Below are 22,987 nucleotides of genomic sequence, written 5' to 3'. Positions count from 1 at the left end.
TGCTCAGCCTTATTCACTCAAAAGATAACAGAGATATCACTGGTAGATGAAAACTCTGGGATTGTAAAGGTTTTTAAATTTACTATCTCTCCTCCATGATTTTAAACAGATTCTTCCATTAATTAAAATGAAACTTCTGAGGATATTCTTGTTCACTTTATAGGCACCTGGTCTCAAAAAGTCATCATGCAAAACACAGGAAAAGTATGAAACTCTAATGTTCAAGAAAATCATCAGAAAACCAGGATGAGAAAAGGAAGAAACTTAGAAAATTTTAAAACAGTTCTTCTCTCCTTTTTTTTCTACCATTAACCACTTCTTGCAAAGTTGGCAAAGGAGATGAGAGAAGTTCTTTTAATTGCTGTGCATCTGAACTTTAAAAAAAAAAAACAAAAAACAAAAAAACAGAGATAAGTCTCTTTCCAAGAGGCCTATAAGGGAGAAATTGAAAACCCCAAGGCTTAGAAGTCCAGCATTTCCTGAGTGTCAGAAGGAAGCTCAGGGTGTGGGGACCAACTTAAGGTCCAGAGCATTGCATCCGCTGGCCTGAGAGGATCTTCCTGCAGAGTTGAAGCCTCTTGAAATCCCAAATCCAGGAACTCTGCTTATTCCCGAAAGAGGACCAGATCCATCTGATCTAGGACTCTAGGGACTTCCCCCTTGAGAATCATTCCAGGGCACAAGGGACAGCAGAAAAAGAGTTTGAGGCTCTATCCCAGGGGCCTGATTAGGAACTTGGGCAATTAGGAGAACAAAATTCTGCCTTTGGTTACTGACTCACAAGAGCAGCTTGCATTGTAGAAACTGAAATATGTTTTGTTAAAAAACCATTGAACCCAGGAGGAACATGCAAAATAAAATACATGTCAATAATTCTGTGCCTGAGGATTATTCCTTCTTTTAGTGAAGCAGCAAATATTAATGAACATCTCCTTGTGTTCCATGTAGTATGCTGAATATTGGAGGTACAAGCATGACAAAAACAGTCATGGTGTTTGCTCTCATAGAGCTTATCAAGAAGGGAGGCATATAGAGCTGTAGCTAATCCATTTGGTATCTTTGTGCAAATTAGAAAAAAAAAAAAAAGCCTCTTTTGGGTAGATGCATCCCATGTGCACACCACTTGATGAGTAGACAGTATATTTTTGTAATTTGTAAAAGAGCATCTTTTCAATTGATGGATGGAGCTCCATACCAGGATATATGACTTGTCAAGTGGACTGTGGGCTTAATTTTATCCTTCACTCTCCCTCTTGATTAGGTATCCCTGTTCAGTGCTTAGCCTGCACACTAGGCAGGTTTCAAACAAATAGTCTCAGAAATAAATACATTATTATAAACAAAAATAAATGCTATAAGGAAAAATGCACGGTCTTATGAGAGCATATAATAAAGGAGGGCAAGTTTTGCTAGTCTGGGGAGTCTTGCAGGATTTTTCAGAGGATTGATGTTTGAGTTGGAATCTTTAAGATGAGTATGGGTCAACTAGGTGAAGTTAGGGAAGAGAATTTAAGGCAGAAAGAAAAACATGAGTGAAGGACTTGATACATTCATGATAATAACTCATTCCAAGAACTGAAAGAAAGATAAATTGCGCACAGAGAATCTGAGGGAGAGATGAAGTTAGAAGGTAATGGGGAGGAGATTGTGCGGGGTTTCGTACCACTTCAAGCTTATTGTGAGGCTGACGTGGAGCCAGGCAATGCTTTGAAGGGAGGTGAATAGCACCATCAGATGTGCATTTCCAAATGTCTGGTTGAAATGTGGAAAATAAATTAGAGAAGAGTAAGTTTGGAAGCGGAAGGGTCAATTAGGAGGCTGCTGAGGTTTTCTAGTGGAAACATAGGAGCTGGAACTTGGGAGGTAGACACGGAGATGCTTTAGCTTGCTGAGACACACAAGACCAATTCACGATAGGCTTCCTAGGTCCCATGGTCCAGTGACCTGCCTTTACCAGGACTCAGAAGTGATTCGGGAGTCATTTCTCAGAAGAATGCTAATCTAGAGGAACAAAGTATGGATTTTTATAGAAGTCTGAGGAATCTGAACTGTGATCTTCCTGTTGGGAGTCTGGCAGAATCTTGACTTAGTTCACCATCATGGAGAATCATCACAGCCTCTCACCTAGTTCTCTAACTAGAACCCTTGAATGAGGGGGTAGACATGTCCCCTTGAGGACAGACTCTGTGGTACTGCCACAAATAAATATTGTATACACATATATCTCAATCTCTATAAAAAATTGACTCTCTTTGAGTACATTGTATCATTGGGGTCATAAGGCTTTAGTGGTAGAGTTGCTTGCACTATATCTTGGACCAACTTTGGAGCCTTCTCTTGTTCTAGGCCCGCTCAAAATTGACAGCATCATGGCCTACTCAGAAAATGGATTGAAGTGGCAGATGTGCGATATGTTGCCAAGCATGTCTATTTAATAATATATTTGGAAGTGGGGAAATAAACCAGATTGTGTTTGGGAATCAATGGCCCTACTGTGAAATGAATTCAGGCCTGAATTCCATTTTTTACTTGACTTTCCATGCTAAACTGTGTTTGCTATCGAGGGGATAACGTCAGTTCAGAGATAGTGGCCAGTATTCTCCCCAAAATATATCCCTTATATTCGGTCATCCTGGTAAATAGATGCAGGTTCCTTTAGGGAAGGCTACAGAGTGATGAAAACTTATTTTATAAATACATTCAAAGAATTAAAGGAAACTATGTTCAAAGAATTAAAAGAAAAATGTGGTAGTGAGTCCACAAGTAGTAAATCTCAAAAGAGAAGTAGAAGCCATAAAAAAGAAGCAACTGCAAATTTGAGAGATGAAGACTATAATAACTGAAATGATGATATAAACAGCAGATTTGAGATGGCAGAAGCAGGATCAGTGAACTTGAAAATCAATCAATAGAAATTACCCAATCTGAAGAACAGAAAAACAGAAGAATGAAGAAAGATGAAGAACCTCAGAGACCTGTAAAAAAAAAAAAAAAAGAAAGTAAACTTTTCAACATAAGTGTAGTAGGATTCTCAGAAAAAGAGGAATAAAAGGGCAGAACAAATTTGAATGTATAATGACTAAAAACTCAAATTTTATGAAAAACGTTAACTTAATAGACTCAGTAAGCTCAAGAAATCTTAAGGTAAATGCAAAAAGAATTATATGTAGACACTTCAAACTGCTGAAAGCCAAATACAAAGATAAAATCTTGAAAACAACCAGAGAAAATTGACTCATCATATACATTTTTAACAAAAATTTCTATCTAGCAACAATATCCTTCAAAAATGAAGGTAAAATAAAGGTGAACTCAGGTAGACAAAGATTGACATTATTTGTTGCTAGCAGACTTACTATACAAGAAATACAAGAGGAAGTTCTTCAAGCTGAAAGGAAATGACAATTGACAGTAACTCATATCCACAGGGAAGAACAAAGAAAACCGGAAATGCTACCTATGTAACATATGTAGGTAATTATAAAGGACTGTATGTATGTGTGTGTCTGTTTATATATCTGCATTTCTATTTTCTTCTTTTAGTTTCTTTTTAAAAAACATAACATTGTTTAAAACAGTTATATAATTATAATACTGTATTTTTGGAATTATAAAAAATAGACATAATTCATATGACAATAATAACACAAAGGAGAGAGAGGAGGAAATGGAGTCATACTGAAGTGAAATTGCTATATGTCTTTGAAATCAAATCAGTATTAACCTGAACTAGGTTGTGATAATTTAAGTATGCATAGAACAGTCGCTAAAACATTTAACTGTAACATCAACAGAGGAATTAATATGGTACAATAAAAATATTTTAACAGAAAAGGCAGTAAAAGGAAACAAGAATGAAAAAGACATGAAACATAGAAAACAAATAGCAAAATGGAAGACATTAATTCAGTCATATCATTAATTACATTAAAAGTGAATGCATTAAATCCTCTGATTAAAGGGGAAAATTGTCATATTGTGTTTAAAAAAGCAAGATCCAACTATGTGCTGTCTATAGGAGATACACTTTAGAATCAAAGACACAAATACTTGAAAGTAAAAGCTTGTGAATGGACCTATCATGCAAACGGTAGCCATAAGAGAGCTAAAGTGGCTATGTTAATTTCAAACAACATAGACTTTCAGATAAGGGATATTGCAAGAGACAGAGAAGTATATTTAATTATGATAAAAGGTCAATATGTTAGGAAGATATGAAATTATAAATGTATACCTGACAAAAGAGCCCCAAAATCCATGAAGCAAAAATGACATAATGAAAAGGAGAGATAGGTAATTCAACAATTATAGTTGGAGAACTCAATAATTCAATTTCAGTACTTTATAGAACAACTAGACAGAGGATCTGTAAAGATATAGAATACTTGAACAACAGTCATTAACCAGCTTGATCTAACTGACATTTATGTAAAACTCCCTACAAAAAGATCAGAATACATCTTCTTTTCAAGAGTATATAGAACATTCTCCAGACTAGACTGTATATCAGGCCACAAAAGACCTCAAAGTTTTTTTAAAAATTGAAATCTTTGGCTGATATGAACATAAAACAATTACTTTCTTTTAGTTATTGTTTATATTGTATTTTTTTTTACTCTTTTGTTTTCAATCATTCTGTATCCTGATAATTAAGGTATGCTTCTTGTTAACAAAACTTTGTTTTCCTATCCATCTGACAATCTATGTCTACTAATTGGATTATTATTTTACATTTAATGAAATTTACATTTTAAATTTAATGAAATTACTGATATATTTGGGTTTAAATATACCATGTTAGGATTCACATTCTTTTTTCCCAGTTTTTTTGTGTGAGTACCTTTCCTCTCATCTTTTTGTTTTATTTTGGAGTAATCAAGCATTTTTATTAATTCTTGCCTTTTTCATTTGTTACCTTTACATCATTTTAATGGTTATTTTAGAATTACATTTCAAGGACAATGCAAAGACTATATGAAGACTTAATTTAAATTATTACCATTTTCATGTTATTGTTGTATATTTTAACTCTATAAATATTTAAAAATTCATAACACATTAATTTATTATTGTATAATATTAAGTATAATACTAATTTATACTTGCCCATGCATTTATCTTTTCTGTTATTTTTATTTTTATTTTTTTATTTTTTTAACATCTTTATTGGATTATAATTGCTTTACAATGGTGTGTTAGTTTCTCCTTTATAACAAAGTGAATCAGTTATACATATACATATGTACCCATATCTCTTCCCTCTTGCATCTCCCTCCCTCCCACCCTCCCCATCCCACCCCTCCAGGTGGTCACAAAGCACAGAGCTGCTCTCCCTGTGCTATGTGGTTGCTTCCCACTAGCTATCTATTTTACATTTGGTAGTGTATATATGTCCATGCCACTCTCTTACTTTGTCACATCTTACCCTTCTCCTTCCCCATATCCTCAAGTCCATTCTCTAGTAGGTCTGTGTCTTTATTCCTGTCTTGCCACTAGGTTCTTCATGACCTTTTTTTTTTTTCCCTTAGATTCCATATATATGTGTTAGCATACTGTATTCGTTTTTCTCTTTCTGACTTACTTCACTCTGTATGACAGACTCTAACTCCATCCACCTCATTACAAATAACTCAATTTCGTTTCTTTTTATGGCTGCGTAATATTCCTTTGTATATATGTGCCACATCTTCTTTATCCATTCATCTGATGATGGACACTTAGGTTGCTTCCATGTCCTGGCTATTGTAAATAAAGCTGCAATGAACATTTTGGTACATGATTCTTTTTGAATTATGGTTTTCTCAGGGCATATGCCCTGTAGTGGGATTGCTGGGTGGTATGGTAGTTCTATTTGTAGTTTTTTTAAGGAACCTCCATACTGTTCTCCATAGTGGCTGTATCAGTTTACATTCCCACTAACAGTGCAAGAGTGTTCCCTTTTCTCCACACCCTCTACAGCATTTATTGTTTCTAGATATTTTGATGATGGCCATTCTGACCGGTGTGAGATGATATCTCATGGTAGTTTTGATGTGCATTTCTCTAATGATTAATGATGTTGAGCATTCTTTCACGTGTTTGTTGGCAATCTGTATATCTTCTTTGGAGAAATGTCTATTTAGGTCTTCTGCGCATTTTTGGATGGGGTTGTTTGTTTTTTTGTTATTGAGCTGCATGAGCTGCTTGTAAATCTTGGAGATTAATCCTTTGTCAGTTGCTTCATTTGCAAATATTTTCTCCCATTCTGAGGGTGGTCTTTTGGTCTTGTTTATGGTTTCCTTTGCTGTGCAAAAGCTTTTAAGTTTCATTAGGTCCCATTTGTTTATTTTTGTTTTTATTTCCATTTCTCTAGGAGCTGGGTCAAAAAGGATCTGGCTGTGATTTATGTCATAGAGTGTTCTGCCTATGTTTTCCTCTAAGAGTTTGATAGTATCTGGCCTTACACTTAGGTCTTTAATCCATTTTGAGTTTATTTTTGTGCATGGTGTCAGGGAGTGTTCTAATTTCATACTTTTACATGTACCTGTCCAATTTTCCCAGCACCACTTATTGAAGAGGCTGTCTTTTCTCCACTGTATATGCTTGCCTCCTTTATCAAAGATAAGGTGACCATATGTGCGTTGGTTTATCTCTAGGCCTTCTATCCTGTTCCATTGATCTATGTTTCTGTTTTTGTGCCAGTACCAAACTGTCTTGATTACTGTAGCTTTGTAGCATAGTCTGAAGTCAGGGAGCCTGATTCCTCCAGCTGTTTTTTTCTTTCTCAAGATTGCTTTGGCTATTTGGGGTCTTTTGTGTTTCCATACAAATTGTGAAATTTTTTGATCTAGTTCTGGGAAAAATGCCAGTGGTAATTTGATAGGGATTGCATTGAATCTGTAGATTGCTTTGGGTAGTAGAGTCATTTTCACAGTGTTGATTCTTCCAATCCAAGAACATGGTATATCTCTCCATCTATTTGTATCATCTTTAATTTCTTTCATCAGTGTCTTATAATTTTCTGCATACAGGTCTTTTGTCTCCTTAGGTAGGCTTATTCCTACATATTTTATTATTTTTGTTGCAATGGTAAATGGGAGTGTTTTCTTAATTTCACTTTCAGATTTTTCATCATTAGTGTATAGGAATGCAAGAGATTTCTGTGCATTAATTTTGTATCCTGCTACTTTACCAAATTCATTGATTAACTTTAGTAGTTTTCTGGTAGCATCTTTAGGATTCTCTATGTATAGTATCATGTCATCTGCAAACAGTGACAGCTTAACTTCTTCTTTTCTGATTTGGATTCCTTTTATTTCTTTTCCTTCTCTGATTGCTGTGGCTAAAACTTCCAAAACTATGTTGAATAATAGTGGTGAGAGTGGGCAACCTTGTCTTGTTCCTGATCTTAGTGGAAATGGTTTCAGTTTTTCACCATTGAGGATGATGTTGGCTGTGGGTTTGTCATATATGGCCTTTATTATGTTGAGGAAAGTTCCCTCTATGCCTACTTTCTGCAGGGCTTTTATCATAAATGGGTGTTGAATTTTGTTGAAAGCTTTCTCTGCATCTATTGAGATGATCATATGGTTTTTCTCCTTCAATTTGTTAATATGGTGTATCACGTTGATTGATTTGCGTATATTGAAGAATCCTTGCATTCCTGGGATAAACCCCACTTGATCTTGGTGTATGATCCTTTTAATGTGCTGTTGGATTCTGTTTGCTAGTATTTTGTTGAGGATTTTTGCATCTATGTTCATCAGTGATATTGGTCTGTAGTTTTCTTTCTTTGTGACATCTTTGTCTGGTTTTGGTATCAGCGTGATGGTGGACTCGTAGAATGAGTTGGGAAGTGTTCCTCCCTCTTCAATATTTTGGAAGAGTTTAAGAAGGATAGGTGTTAACTCTTCTCTAAATGTTTGATAGAATTCGCCTGTGAAGCCATCTGGTCCTGGGCTTTTGTTTGTTGGAAGGTTTTTAATCACAGTTTCAATTTCAGTGCTTGTGATTGGTCTGTTCATATTTTCTATTTCTTCCTGGTTCAGTATCGGCAGGTTGTGCATTTCTAAGAATTTGTCCATTTCTTCCAGGTTGTCCATTTTATTCGCATAGAGTTGCTTGTAGTAATCTCTCATGATCGTTTGTATTTCTGAAATGTCAGTTGTTACTTCTCCTTTTTCATTTCTAATTCTATTGATTTGAGTCTTCTCCCTTTTTTTCTTGATGAGTCTGGCTAATGGTTTATCAGTTTTGTTTATCTTCTCAAAGAACCAGCTTTTAGTTTCATTGATCTTTGCTATCGTTTCCTTCCTTTCTTTTTCATTTATTTCTGATCTGATCTTTATGACTTCTTGCCTTCCGCTAGCTTTGGGGTTTTTTTGTTCTTTTTTCTCTAATTGCTTTAGGTGCAAGGTGAGGTTGTTTATTTGAGGTGTTTCCTGTTTCTTAAGGTAGGATTGTATTGCTATAAACTTCCCTCTTAGAACTGCTTTTGCTGCATCCCATAGGTTTTTGTTCGTCAGGTCTCCACTGTCATTTGTTTCTAGGTATTTTTTGATTTCACCTTTGATTTCTTCAGTGATCACTTCGTTATTAAGTAGTGTATTGTTTAGCCTCCATGTGTTTGTATTTTTTACAGATCTTTTCCTGTAATTGATATCTAGTCTCATAGCATTGTGGTCGGAAAAGATACTTGATACGTTTTCAATTTTCTTAAATTTACCAAGGCTTGATTTGTGACCCAAGATATGATCTATCCTGGAGAATATTCCATGAGCACTTGAGAAAAATGTGTATTCTGTTGTTTTTGGGTGGAATGTCCTATAAATATCAATTAAGTCCATCTTGTTTAATGTATCATTTAAAGCTTGTGTTTCCTTATTTATTTTTATTTTGGATGATCTGTCCATTGGTGAAAGTGGGGTGTTAAAGTCCCCTACTATGATTGTGTTACTGTCGATTTCCCCTTTCATGGCTGTTAGTATTTGCCTTATGTATTGTGGTGCTCCTATGTTGGGTGCATACATATTTACAATTTTTATATCTTCTTCTTGGATTGATCCCTTGATCATTATGTAGTGTCCTTCTTTGTCTCTTGTAATAGTCTTTATTTTAAAGTCTATTTTGTCTGATATGAGAACTGCTACTCCAGCTTTCTTTTGATTTCCATTTTCGTGGAAAATCTTTTTCCATCCCTTCACTTTCAGTCTGTATGTGTCCCTAGGTCTGAAGTGGGTCTCTTGTAGACAGCATATATATGGGTCTTGTTTTTGTATCCATTCAGCCAGTCTGTCTTTTGGTGGGAGCATTTAATCCATTTACATTTAAGGTAATTATCGATATGTATGTTCCTATTCCCATTTTCTTAAATGTTTTGGGTTTGTTATTGTAGGTGTTTTCCTTCTCTTGTGTTTCTTGCCTAGAGAAGTTCCTTTAGCATTTGTTGTAAAGCTGGTTTGGTGGTGCTGAACTCTCTCAGCTTTTGCTTGTCTGTAAAGGTTTTAATTTCTCCATCAAATCTGAATGAGATCATTGCTGGGTAGAGTAATCTTGGTTGTAGGTTTTTCTCCTTCATGACTTTAAGTATATCCTGCCCCTCCCTTCTGGCTTGCAGAGTTTCTGCTGAAAGATCAGATGTTCACCTTATGGGGATTCCCTTGTGTGTTATTTGTTGTTTTTCCCTTGCTGCTTTTAGTAGGTTTTCTTTATATTTAATTTTTGATAGTTTGATTAAGATGTGTCTTGGCGTGTTTCTCCTTGGATTTATCCTGTATGGGACTCTCTGTGCTTCCAGGACTTGATTAACTATTTCCTTTCCCATATTAGGGAAGTTTTCAACTATAATCTCTTCAAATATTTTCTCAGTCCCTTTCTTTTTCTCTTCTTCTTCTGGGACCCCTATAATTCGAATGTTGGTGCATTTAATATTGTCCCAGAGGTCTCTGAGACTGTCCTCAGTTCTTTTCATTCTTTTTTCTTTATTCTGCTCTGCAATAGTTATTTCCACCATTTTATCTTCCAGGTCACTTATCCGTTCTTCTGCCTCAGTTATTCTGCTATTGATCCCTTCTAGAGTATTTTTAATATTATTTATTGTGTTGTTCATCATTGCTTGTTTACTCTTTAGTTCTTCTAGGTCCTTGTTAAATGTTTCTTACATTTTGTCTATTCTATTTCCAAGATTTTGGATCATCTTTATTGTCATTATTCTGAACTCTTTTTCAGGTAGACTGCCTATTTCCTCTTAATTTGTTCGGTCTGGTGTGTTTTTACCTTGCTCCTTCATCTGCTGTGTGTTTTTCTGTCTTCTCATTTTGCTTATCTTACTGTGTTTGGGGTCTCCTTTTCACAGGCTGCAGGTTCGTAGTTCCCGTTGTTTTTGGTGTCTGTCCCCAGTGGCTAAGGTTGGTTCAGTGAGTTGTGTAGGCTTCCTGGTAGAGGGGACTAGTGCCTGTGTTCTGGTGGGTGAGGCTGGATCTTGTCTTTCTGGTGGGCACATCCACGTCTGGTGGTGTATTTTGGGGTGTCTGTGGCCTTATTATGATTTTAGGCAGCCTCTCTGCTAATGGATGGGGTTGTGTTCCTGTCTTGCTAGTTGTTTGGCATAGGGTGTCCAGCACTGTAGCTTGCTGGTCGTTGAGTGAAGCTGGGTCTTGGTTTTGAGATGGAGATCTCTGGGAGATTTTTGCCGTTTGGTATTATGTGGAGCTAGGAGGTCTCTTGTGGGCCAGTGTCCTGAAGTTGGCTCTCCCACCTCAGAGGCACAGCCCTGGTGCCTGGCTGGGGCACCAAGAGCCTTTCATCCACACGGCTCAGAATAAAAGGGAGAAAAAATAGAAAGAAAGAAAGAAAGAGGATAAAATAAAATAAAATAAAGTAAGATAAAATAAGATAAAGTTATTAAAATAAAGAATAGTTATTAAGAAAAAAAAAATTTTTTAAGTAAAACAAAAAAAACGGACGGACAGAACCCTAGGGCAAATGGTGAAAGCAAATCTATACAGACAAAATCTCATACAGAAGCATATACATACACACTCTCAAAAAGAGGAAAAGGGGAAAAAATAATATATCTTGCTCCCAAAGTCCACCTCCTGAATTTGGGATGATTCGTTGTCTATTCAGGTATTCCACAGATGCAGGTACATCAAGTTGAATGCGGAGCTTTAATCTGCTGCTCCTGAGGCTGCTGGGAGAAATTTCCCTTTCTCTTCTTTGTTCACACAGCTCCCTAGGTTCAGCTTTGGATTTGTCCCCGCCTCTGCATGTAGGTCGCCTGAGGGCATCTGTTCTTTGCTCAGACAGGAGGGGGTTAAAGGAGCAGCTGCTTTTGGGACTCTGGCTCACTCAGGCCGGGGGGAGGGAGGGGTATGGATGCGGGGCGAGCCTGCGGCAGCAGAGGCCAGCTTGACGTTGCAGCAGCCTGAGGCGCGCCGTGCGTTCTCCCGGGGAAGTTTTCCCTGGATCACGGGACCCTGGCAGTGGCGGGCTGCACAGACTCCCGGGAGGGGCGGTGTGGAGAGTGACCTGTGCTCGCACACAGGCTTCTTGGTGGCAGCAGCAGCAGCCTTAGTGTCTCATGCCCGTCTGTGGGGTCCTCGCTGATAGCCGTGGCTCGCGCCCGTCTCTGGAGCTTGTTTAGGCGGTGCTCTGGATACCCTCTCCTCCCGCACCAGGAAACAAAGAGGCAAGAAAAAGTCTCTTGCCTCTTTGGCAGGTCCAGACCTCTTCCCGGACTCCCTCCCCGCCAGCTTTGGCACACTAACCCCTTCAGGCTGTGTTCACACCGCCAACCCCAGTCCTCTCCCTGGGATCCGACCGAAGCCCGAGCCTCAGCTCCCAGACCCTGCCCGCTCCAGCGGGTGAGCAGACAAGCCTCTCGGGCTGGTGAGTGCTGGTTAGCACTGATCCCCATGCAGGAATCTCTCCGCTTTGCCCTCCGCACCCCTGTTGCTGTGCTCTCCTCTGTGGATCCGAAGCTTCCCTCCTCTGCCACCCACAGTCTTTGCCCGCGAAGGGGCTTCCTAGTATGTGGAGACCTTTCCTCCTTCACAGCTCCCTCCCACTGGTGCAGGTCCCGTCCCTATTCTTTGTCTCTGTTTTTTCTGCTTTCTTTTACCCTACCTAGGTACGTGGGGATTTTCTTGCCTTTTGGGAGGTCTGAGGTCTTCTGCCAGCGTTCAGTAGGTGTTCTATAGGAGCAGTTCCACGTGTAGATGTATTTCTGATGTATCTGTGGGGAGGAAGGTGATCTCCACGTCTTACTCTTCTGCTATCTTCTCCTCTCTCTTTTTCTGTTATTTTTAAATTCATTTTGTTTTTTTGTTTTTTTTTCATTTCTGTTTCCATCTAGGATGGATTTTCCTTCTACCTGAAGAACTCCTTTTGATATTTCCTTCATGCAGGTCTGATGGTGAATTCTCTCATTTTTTTTCCATTTCTAAAAATGTCTTTGTTTTGCTTTTTTAGTGAGGGAGATTTTCCCTGAATATAGAATTCTAGTTTGACAGTTATTTTCTTTCAGCACCCTGAAGATGCCATTCCACTGATTTGTGTTTTCCATTATCGCTACCAAGAAGTCATATAATAGTCTTATTGTTATTCCTTGAAAATAATGTATCTTTTTTCCTCTAGCTACTGTAAAGACTTTTTATCTTTATTTTTTTAGTTGTTTTACATGATATGCCTACATGCCTTTTGTGTGTAGGCGTATGTGTATATATCCTGTGTGTAATTCAGAGTGATTCTCGAATCTGTATCTGATGTTTTCCTCAGGTTTGGAAAACATATGGCTATGATTTCTTCATATATTGTGTCTGATACATTCTATCTCTCCTATCCATGTGCAACTCCAATTACACATATGCTAGACCTTTTAATTGGGTTTCTTATGCCTCAGGTACTCTTCCAAGCTTACACGGTTGTTGGCAGAATTAGTTCCTTGTGGTTATAGGACAGAGGTTGTGTTTTCTTACCAGTTGCCAACTGAGATTGCTCTGTTCCTAGAGGCTGTCCACATTCCTTGCCAAATGGCCTTTTTATAAGCCCTCTCAAAACTTGGTAGCTTATTTCTTCAGAGCCAGCAAGGAACTATCTCTTGTTCCTGTTTGCTGAGGTGAATTTTTATAGATGTATTATAAGCATGGGTGTGACATCCATCACCTTTGCTTTATTCTACTGTTCTTAGAGTAGAGGCAAGTAGTAGAGGCAAGTAGGCAAGTAGTAGTAGTAGAGGCAAGTCACAGTTCTGCCCACAGTCCAGAGGAGAGGATTGTATTATACATGGGTGTGACTCATTGAGGGTCACCTTAGATGAATTTGCTACAATCTATTTATCTTAAAGTTGTATCTGATAATTTTAATACAGTGATTTTTTTTATGGGTCTGTTTCTGTTGAGTGCTTTTTTTTTTTTTTTTTCTTCTTGATCTTTAGCCTTTTGGTCTTTTCTCCTGGTATGTTTGTTGTATTTTTATCACATCCTGGACACTCTATATCATTTATAGATGTAAAAACCATTATATAGCTTGCAGGCTGTGCAAAAACCACTGGTGGGCTCATGGGTCAGTAGGCTGTAGTTTGCCTACCTCTGTTATAAATGAAAAAAAAAGTTGTAAATTGTAAAATTAAATTGAGGCTGTACATTATATCATCTTCCTCTAGAGAAGGTTTTATTTTATCTTCTGTTGGGTAGTTAGTCTAAAGGCAAGAGTAAATTAATACAAATAGAGATTAAGTAAAATTGAGCTGGATTCAGTGTTTGTGAGGGTTAACTTATTTCCACTTTACCCTTTTGCCTAGGGTATAGCCCTTAAGCATATGGAGACTGCCATTTTTTCAGTCTTTTGACCAAAGAATACAGACAACAAGTTACAGTTCCTCAAGGAAACTACAAAGAATTGGGTGTCAGGCTAACATTTCCACATATCTTTTCTTTCTTTCTTTCTGGAATCTTTGCCCCTCAACTCTTCTCTTACTTAGAAGCTGTATCTACATCTTACAGTCTTTATAACATCATTCTAGGGATGAAGGAGAACTAGTTCTTTCCTTCAACTTTATAGGAATAGGAAGGGTAGCAGGATGGAAGGAGCCCTGGTAATGGTCAGGGCAACTCTTCCCTCCAAAACATTAATCTCAGGATTAGGAAATGAGCTGCCTGAGTAATAGGGTCTCCAAGTATTCTGCTGTTTGGATTGTGTCTTCTGATATTGATCACTTGGGAGCAGTCAGTGCTGTTTTGGGAAGGAGACCCAGGAGTCTGGAACAGACAATTTGCACCTTATAAAGAAACCTTAAGCCAGAGTTACTGCTTTGTGACTCAATGAGGACCTTCTTCCAGGAGGAGGGGCTGTGAGAATCTAGAGGAAATTAATGTGACTTTGTCCTTCACTTCTAATCTCAGACACTGGAAGACTGGGATAGGCATTGTTCCTTCCTGTCCAGTTCTTTTATATATTGCATCCAAGAGGTATCTAAAGATTTGCCAGTGAAGGGGAAATTCCTATTAAACCGTAGCTCTGCTCAGTAAGACATTAGTGACCTTCAGATTAAAAAAAAAAAAAAAATGTAGACTATTTGCTAAAATAGCAAATTTTTACAATGTGGTCTAAATTTAGATAACTGATAGGTTTTAAATATTTATCAGGAAAGACACTGATAATGATCAGGGAAACATTTCATAACTATTCGTAAAAATCCATATCTAATTTGTAGGCAAATTCCCAGAGTGGGGATTATGACTCTCAGGAATGAATACAGCTCTCTAGAAGACCCAAGAATTAGGCCACTTGGTGAGTTTCACTTCCTGATATGCCAGAATGTTTATTATAGTATATATTCAGTTATCACACAGCCAGTGATAAGTCTATACAAGGAGGAACATGATCTCTCCTAGAGCATATTGTGATTTCTATGATTTTGGAAATGTGGATGTGTAAACTAACGTAGAAAAGAGGGACATAGACTTCAAAGACCTGTAATTGGGTCCTTTACAAAAGGCTGTTCAAAAATCTAAGCTCCATGAGGACAAGGACCATTCTTTGGTCATCTTTGTTGTCCTAGTATTAGCACAGTACTTATACTTTGTGACTATTCAACACATTGAACTATTGAAAAAATGGTTTTGTTTGGATTTGAAGCAAAATTTTACTATTCACAGGAAACAAACAAACAAACAAACAAAAAAACAGAATGATGAGATAAATAAGCTCTCTTCACTGGAGGAAAAATGTAAATAGTATATTCATCCATGATGAAGTCACAGGCAGGCTTTGTTTCACTTTTTTTTTTTTGGTGGGGGGGTCATTTATTTGAAAGAAATAAAAGGTAGTAAAAATTCCAAAGTCAAAGACATTATATGAATTTTGAGGTTTCTGTCCATCTGTACTCTCCTTATTTTTTGGTCTCTCATGTTTCCTTCCTACACCCTAGATGAGTAATCCTACCCTTGCCAATGTTTCTCATTTCCCCATCCCACTCTGCAGCCCTTTACTGATTGTCCTGTCTGTTAGAGTCTCCCACATGATGGTGCTGGGGTACAGTTTTTTAGGGTGTCAACAGTTAGAGCTGATTAATGGTCTGGAGGAGGAGGGAAACAGAAATATTGTAGGCTACCAGCATGAGTAAGATCTTCTGGCCAAGAAAGTGGAATTAAATTATAAGAATAATGTGGATGGGGGCTTTCCTGGTGGTGCATTGGTTGAGGATCCGCCTACCAATGCAGGGGACATGGATTTGAGCCTTGGTCCGGGAAGATCCCACATGCCGCGGAGCAACTTAGTGTGTGTACCACAACTACTAAGACTGCGCTCTAGGGCCCGTGAGCCACAACTGCTGAAACCCACGTGCCTAGTGCTCGTGCTCCGCAACAAGAGAAGCCACCGCAATGACAAGCCCGGGCACCACAACGAAGGGTGGCCCCCACTTGACACTAGAGAGAGCCTGCATGCAGAGACAAAAGCCCAACACAGCCAAAAATAAATAAATAAAATATTTAAAAAAATCAGTCACAGGACTAGAAGGGACTGAGGAGACTATGCTAACTCCATTAAAAAAAAAAAAAAAAAAAAAAAGAATAACCTGGATGACTTTCAAATCAAGTGTGCAAGTATAATGAAAACTGTGATTTTATAGTGGTGGATTCCAAACTATTACTTATAATCCAGAAATGCAATCTAGAAGTCACTGAAGATTAGTCTTAGATATATTAGCTGGGTGGGCTACTGTGATCTAAGGGAGAAGTAAAACGTTGGGCATCTTCAAGAAGGGGATTAGAAGCAAAAATGAAAGTCTTATTCTACCTGATTCATACCTGTGTTGATATAGTACATGTAACAGTGCATTGTTCTGATCAATGTACCTCAAGAAAGATTTTTAAAGAGCATGAAAAAGTCCATATGAACAATTGGAAGGGAAATGATAAAATTTATAAAATCAAGGCTAGGATAATCACAGACTTCTTTACACATCCTAGAATGCTAAGCTGAAGCCTGTCTATCTCCTCCCGCTTCTCTTAAATATTTAAACTGGTTCATATGTGGAAAACAAAAAGAAGTACTAGGGAATTCCCTGGTGGTCCAGTGGTTAGGACTCAGCACTTTCACTGCTAAGGGCCCAGGTTCAATCCCTGGTTGGGGAACTAAGATCTGTGCAGCGTGACCAAAAAAAAAAGAAGAAGTACAAATAAAACTACTATTTATTAAGGGCTTCCTATGTATCAAGTGCATGTCAAACTCTTCAAATACATTAACCCATGTAATACTTATGGCAACTCTGTGGAGTATTACTATATTCAATTTATAAATGAGTTTAAATATAATGCTTAAAACTTAGAGGGGCTACTGAAGGAATTTATGCAAGAAGTCTCCATTAGCAGACTTTTTTTTAAAAGAATGTTATGTTAGCATACGGTATTTGTTTTTCTCTTTCTGACTGATGAACCTAGGGGCAGGACCCGAATAAAGACACAGACGTAGAGAATGGACTTGAGGACACAGGGAAGGGGAAGGGGAAGCTGGGGCGAAGTGAGAGAGTAACATTGACATATATACACTACCAAATGTAAAATAGATAGCTAGTGGGAAGCAGCCGCATAGCACAGGGAGATCAGCTCAGTGCTTTGCAACCACCAAGGAAGGTGGGAGGGAGACGCAAGAGGGAGGGAATATGGGGATATACGTATGCATATAGCTGATTAACTTTGTTATACAGCAGAAACTAACACAGCATTGTAAAGCAATTATAGTCCAATAAAGATGTTAAAGGGAAAAAAAGAAAAATAAAGCAATGTTATGACAACATTCGGAAGGAAGACTTGGACTAAGGTCAACTGAAATGAGGGGGATTAGTTAGGAGACCATTGCAGTCATCATAGAGAATGATGATGGTGGTCGGAAGTTGGGTGTTGGTAGAAAGTATGGAGAGGAGGGGACAGAGTGGAGAGAATTTCAGGAAGCACTGTCTTCAGGATGGAAAAGGGAAGGGAGATAGTTAGGATGGTTCTCAGCTTCCTGAATGGAGGTAATGGTTAAACACGGTGGGTAATCAGGAGTAGATATGGGTTTAAGGGCAAGGTTAACTCTGTTCCAGTATAGTCTCCAATTCTGAGCTCACGTGGAATAAGCTCAATTCTATCTTCATCACAACTTGGAATATGCAAAATTAAAGTGAAAAACAGAACATCTGGCCCTTCACTGATTAAATGAGCTTTATCTTTGCTCTCACACTAGGAATACCATTCCCTACTTGAAGCGACGTGAAGGGATATCCTCAGATTTATTCCAGCCTCTCTCCTGCCTTTGGCTAGAATTCATGGAAATAAGCTAAATACCTGCATGGCCTTAGAATATCTAGAAGTGCTCCCTTTTTGAGTCTTTCGTGATCACAGTAGATTTTAGTGCAGGGCTTAGGGAAGTGAAGCCTAGGACCTAGGGTTCTGGGGAGGAGAAGCCACTCTAGGACCTTCATGGGACATTTGATATTGACAGTGCATTTTGACAGTGTTGAAAGGTTATCAGCCTCAGGTATCTTTTGTCTTTCACTTAGGTTACTGTTCCTCACTGGGTGCTTAGAGGGCTAAATCAAGAGTGTTGGAGGAGGAACTATAGAACTCGGCTTCTTCCTGGACCTGGACTCACCTCTTCAATGGCTAGGTAATTATTTCTACAAATCTGCCTTTTGATGTGTCTGTACTTTCCTTCTCAGATCTATCTCTGCCATCAACCCCAGGGTCCTGGGGTAACACTTCCATAGTAACAAAGAAGAGGGTGGGGGGAAGGTGATGGCTCTGAGCAAGTGACCAACAGTTGAACACTGATGAACCTTGAGGTCTTGGGCATTGCTCAGAGGATGGACATACCCTTTACTGAAGGCCTTGGTCCAGCCTACTGTCTTTCAGGATTAACTCATCACACATTTCTTTCCTTTGCCCAGTTCTTTTAAACCTAGACCTCCCTCATTGCTAAAGCCAAACTCCACTGCTGTGACTGAGTTCCTTTTTGAAGGTTTCCTCAGCTTTAGTTGGCAACACAGGCTTGGTTTCTTTGTTCTCTTTCTAACTTTGTACCTGCTGACTCTCTTTGGCAGTGTCATTATTGTGACTGTTATTCACCTGGACCGTCACCTCTATACTCCCATGTACTTTTTCCTGAGCATGCTGTCCATCTCTGAGACCTGCTACTCTGTGGCTATCATTCCCTGTATGCTTTCTGGCCCCCTGAGTCCTCATCAGCCCATTTCTATCCAACGCTGTGCCACTCAACTCTTCTTCTGTCTCACCTTTGGTATCAATAACTGCTTCCTGCTCACAGCCATGGGGTATGATTGCTATGTGGCCATCTGCAATCCACTACAGTATTCAGTCATCATGGCTAAAGAGTCCTGTATCCAGTTGGCATCTGGGTCCCTGGGAATTGGCCTGGGTATGGCCATTGTCCAGGTAACGTCTCTTTTTGGCCTGCCCTTCTGTGATGCCTTTGTCATCTCTCACTTCTTCTGTGACATGAGACCCCTGCTGAAGCTGACCTGCACAGACACCACTGTCAATGAGATCATCAACTTTGTTGTCAGTGTTTTTGTCCTTATTCTACCCATGGGCCTGGTCTTCATCTCCTATGTCCTCATCATCTCCACCATCCTCAAGATTGTTTCAGCTGAGGGTCAGAAGAAGGCCTTTGCCACCTGCGCCTCCCACCTCACAGTGATCATCATCCACTATGGCTGTGCCTCCATCATTTACCTGAAGCCTAAGTCCCAGAGTTCCCTGGGGCAGGACAGACTCATCTCAGTGACGAACACTGTCATCACTCCTCTGCTGGACCCCGTCGTGTACAGCCTGAGGAACAAGAAGGTCAAAGATGCTCTGTGCAGAGCCAGGGGCAAAAGCCCCTCTTCCTCTCAGTGAGGAGGTTGTTGAAGGCCTTTTCTTTCATTTTGTAAGTATGTATTAATTTTAATGCTCTATCAATAATACCTTTGAGTATGGGATCAAGAAGAATAGACTAAATTGAATTGGGTGCTAAAACTGGAGGCTTCCATTTGAGCTAGTCATGGTTCTCTGTGCCCTCCTTTAGAGAGGATAGAAAATGACTTAGCATACACTTAATAATAGAGGGGAAAGATTTACCTGCCTGGGTCACTCATACCTATGTTCTGCTACACACTCATGCACACATCTACATATGCCCTGAGAATATATTGGGTTATACAACTCCAGTAAAGCACAAAATCCATCAAGGTTCTAAAAAGCTAATGAACAAAGTGTTTGGAAACCACCTTAGAAAAACCTCTGTTGTTGTTAAGGGTGTGTGAGTAATTTATGCAAAATTGTAACAAATAAGTGTGGAGACACATGCATGCCCTTTTCTGTGGACGTTGAAGGTTTTCTTGTAATCTGTTTTTGCTGCTTACTAATATCTCATCACAGCCTGAGGACTCTTCAGAAGGCCAAAAAACAAACAAACAAACAAACAAACAAACAAACAAACCCAGCACTCTCCAAGTGGATAGAACTGCCCTAACTGACCGTTCCTGGAAATGAGGCGTACAAATGTGGGAAAGAAAACAATCATTAGCTACTAGCACACAGAGGTGGGTTGTCCATAGTCCCAAGATGCCTAGGTGAGAAAACTCCAATTTGGAAAGGAGAGCATGCTGAACAGTTCAGTGCTTTTCATATCTCCAGTGCAGGAGTGAAAGAGGATGGAGGCTGGAAGAAGCCAAGCTAAATCATAGTTCCTTTTGCAGGGTAGACCTAAATCTTTGAAATAGTGTTATAAATGTAAGTACTTTAACTACAACTTCTGAAATTATTTATTAATGAGCAGAAATCTGAAGCTTGACTTAATGAAAAAATTTTCCAGTAAGTTCCTAAGCTGTCAGAGGTTAATCTTCAGAAATTTCTTCTTAGATACTCCCAACTTAAAACCTGAGTTAAAAAACAGCAGTTCGTGTTTGAGCATCACAGAAGGTGAAGGCGTATGCCCAGGTCCTCTCTTCCTCATCCTTCCACTCCACTCTGGCCTTCTATACTGAAGAACAGGTATAACCTGAGTTTCAAACCCAGTTCTTGCAGTCTCCAGAATCCAGCTGATCCCATGGGGTGACGCTGCAGAGGCAAGATTTCACTTGTAACAGTGTCATGAAGTTAGCTGGGTGCTGAGGATAGGACAAGCCAGTGGAAATTAACAAATCTTCTAAGTCAAGTTAACATGTCTAGCTTTGCCAAGAAACACTGGCGTGTGCTATCTGACCAGAGATAAAAGATATCTTTGCCTTTGTGACCAGATTTCTAGAAAAGATAGAGTCAGTTTATTTCTGTTAGGATAGCCAAGGATAGCCAAAAAACAGTTAATTTTTTTTTTTTTTTTTTTGCGTTGTGTTCTGCTTAGTCTAGATAAAGCTGTTAGGTAAAGGTCTGATGACCAGTGTCAGTTTCTGATAAGACACCAGATAGGGACTTTGGCTTGGTAACTAACTGTCCATGGCTGGGTAGACAACTTAAGGCAGGGAGACAATACTACTCTCTGAGTTTCTCTGGGCACCCAGGCTGGCGAGTACCTCTGCCATTCTCAGCATAAAGCTTCCATCTCTGACTTCAAGGAGATGCTCTTGTTGTCCCATTTCCCATTTAATGAGAAGAGAGAAAGAGCAGAGCTCTTCTTCAAGTACTCAATTTCCCAAAATACAAGGTGTATCTTTTGTCCGAGTTTCCACTCTTGAGGTAGCCAAGGAAATTTGTCTTCCATTGGCCACTAGTAGGGAGCTACCAACTTGATTTCCAAAAGCCAATGCTAATTATTGGGAGTTTGTGACATTTTGTAGCAGACAATTTGGAACAGCAATCATGGGAAAGAAATTTGCTCTATGGACTGGCCTAGACCAATCTGGTAAGATATTGGAGGTAACAGAGGAAACCCCAAGGGTGAAGCTGGGGTGAATTATTTCTATTCTAATCATTTGTATAACATCCATACTTCCTCTCTGGCACAGATAGACTTTATGTATATTAAAATAAAAAACACCTTTATAAATGCCATATTTTGGGAGTCCACAAAATACTCAAGACCTCACTGTGTGTTCCACATTCCCTATGGAACAGATGTATGAATATCAGGAAGAAAAAAGGTGGAAATAAATGGTAGACATAAGTCTGATATGAATCTGAAATTTAGATACATGGGAGAGCACAATGAAGGGAGAGACAAGTGTGTAGAGGATGAAGGAGAAATTCACACTGGAGCTTTTTTGGGAATGTGTTCTGAGCCTTTGTGCTGGGAGGTCACCACATAGAACTGGGTTCCCACGTAATGAAGGACAAAATGGGCTCAAAGGGAGCTTAGAGACCACCTAGTCCAAACGCCCCTTGTTGCAAAGAAGAAATGGAATCTCAGAGACTGGCAAGAACTTGCCCCAGTCACATAGCTGATTAACAACAGCTCGAACTTCCAGGTCTGTGCTCTGTCCATAGCCCTTGCAAGGTGGGAGTGAGGATGAAAATGGAGGTAAAAGTGAATTGGAGGTAAAGTGAAAATGTGAAAATGTGAAAAAGTGAAAATAGAGGTAAAAGTCACTCAGAGACTCAGAAAATCCCTCAGAAGATGTATCTGAAGCTTATAAAGCCTCGACTTTCTATCCATGTTCAGTCTCTCTCAATTCTTAACTTCGGGTCACTTGGCCTCAGACCATATAAAGGAGTAAGTAACTTGCTGTCTAGCCTGATGCATAACTGTGTGTAAAACACTGTGAGGCAAGATGTTGTTAATGAATGTTCTGTAAGACTGTGGTCTCAAGGCTGTAACATCTAACAGACCTCCTGTCTTTCCTTAAAGGTAGGGAAGTGTCCAGGAACAACACCAAGGAGCTTCCTGTAGGGACTTTTCCTGGCCTATGGTTGCAGGAAAAATCTCTTCTCCACTCATCAGGCTTCTTTACACAAAGCCAAGTACCAAGGCCGTTCCCTGAGAATCTGGTCATTTCCTGTCTCTCTGAAATGATTTTTAAAAAAGGGACAGTGTTAAGGAGGTTCATACCAGTGTTGGGACTCAGGGTGGGCTGCCCCTAAATATGCCACAATGACATATCGATTATTTTGAATTAAAGTTACTTAAGAATCAGGGATCGATGGATTGGGAGTTTGGGATTAGCAGATGCAAACTATTATATATAGAATGGATAAACAACAAGGTCCTACTGTATAGCACAGGGAACTATATTCGATATCCTGTGATAAACCATAATGGAAAAGAATATGAAAAAAGGATATATCCTCCTATTTTTTCATTTTCCATATATATTTCTGTCTTCCTGAAAGTAGGAAATAAATCTCGCACATGAGAGGTATACTCCTTGCATCTGGAGGTAGAAGGACACCCTTATTGCCAGAGAGAGGGAATTCAGGGCTTAGAAGCCTATATAAACAAACCTTGTTACTTATTTTATTTACCACCTCAAGCCCAAACTCTGTTTAGATTCTTCACGAATTGAGCACCCCAAACCTAAGCTTTTTTGTCC

The 22,987-nt window shown here is 39.1% G+C and overlaps 1 protein-coding gene and 1 non-coding gene across 2 annotated transcripts; both read left to right on the top strand.

Annotated features, from left to right (window-relative positions):
* Window positions 1-1,617: 1,617 nt before the first annotated feature.
* LOC137760686 (olfactory receptor 10J3-like) lies at window positions 1,618-19,379 on the top strand. The gene is made up of 3 exons (XM_068537607.1): window positions 1,618-1,717; window positions 11,699-11,843; window positions 18,410-19,379. Exons 1-3 carry the CDS (start codon window positions 1,618-1,620, stop codon window positions 19,377-19,379), a joined length of 1,215 nt encoding a protein of 404 aa, XP_068393708.1.
* Window positions 16,544-16,616, top strand: TRNAE-UUC (transfer RNA glutamic acid (anticodon UUC)). The gene has a single exon. It is a non-coding gene; the product is annotated as a tRNA-Glu (tRNA).
* Window positions 19,380-22,987: the final 3,608 nt, after the last annotated feature.

Source organism: Eschrichtius robustus, chromosome 3, assembly GCF_028021215.1.
Source record: "Eschrichtius robustus isolate mEscRob2 chromosome 3, mEscRob2.pri, whole genome shotgun sequence".
Lineage (NCBI taxonomy): Eukaryota > Metazoa > Chordata > Mammalia > Artiodactyla > Eschrichtiidae > Eschrichtius > Eschrichtius robustus.
The sequence above is the reverse complement of the archived record's forward strand: the minus strand, read 5'-3'. Positions and strand labels throughout refer to the sequence as shown.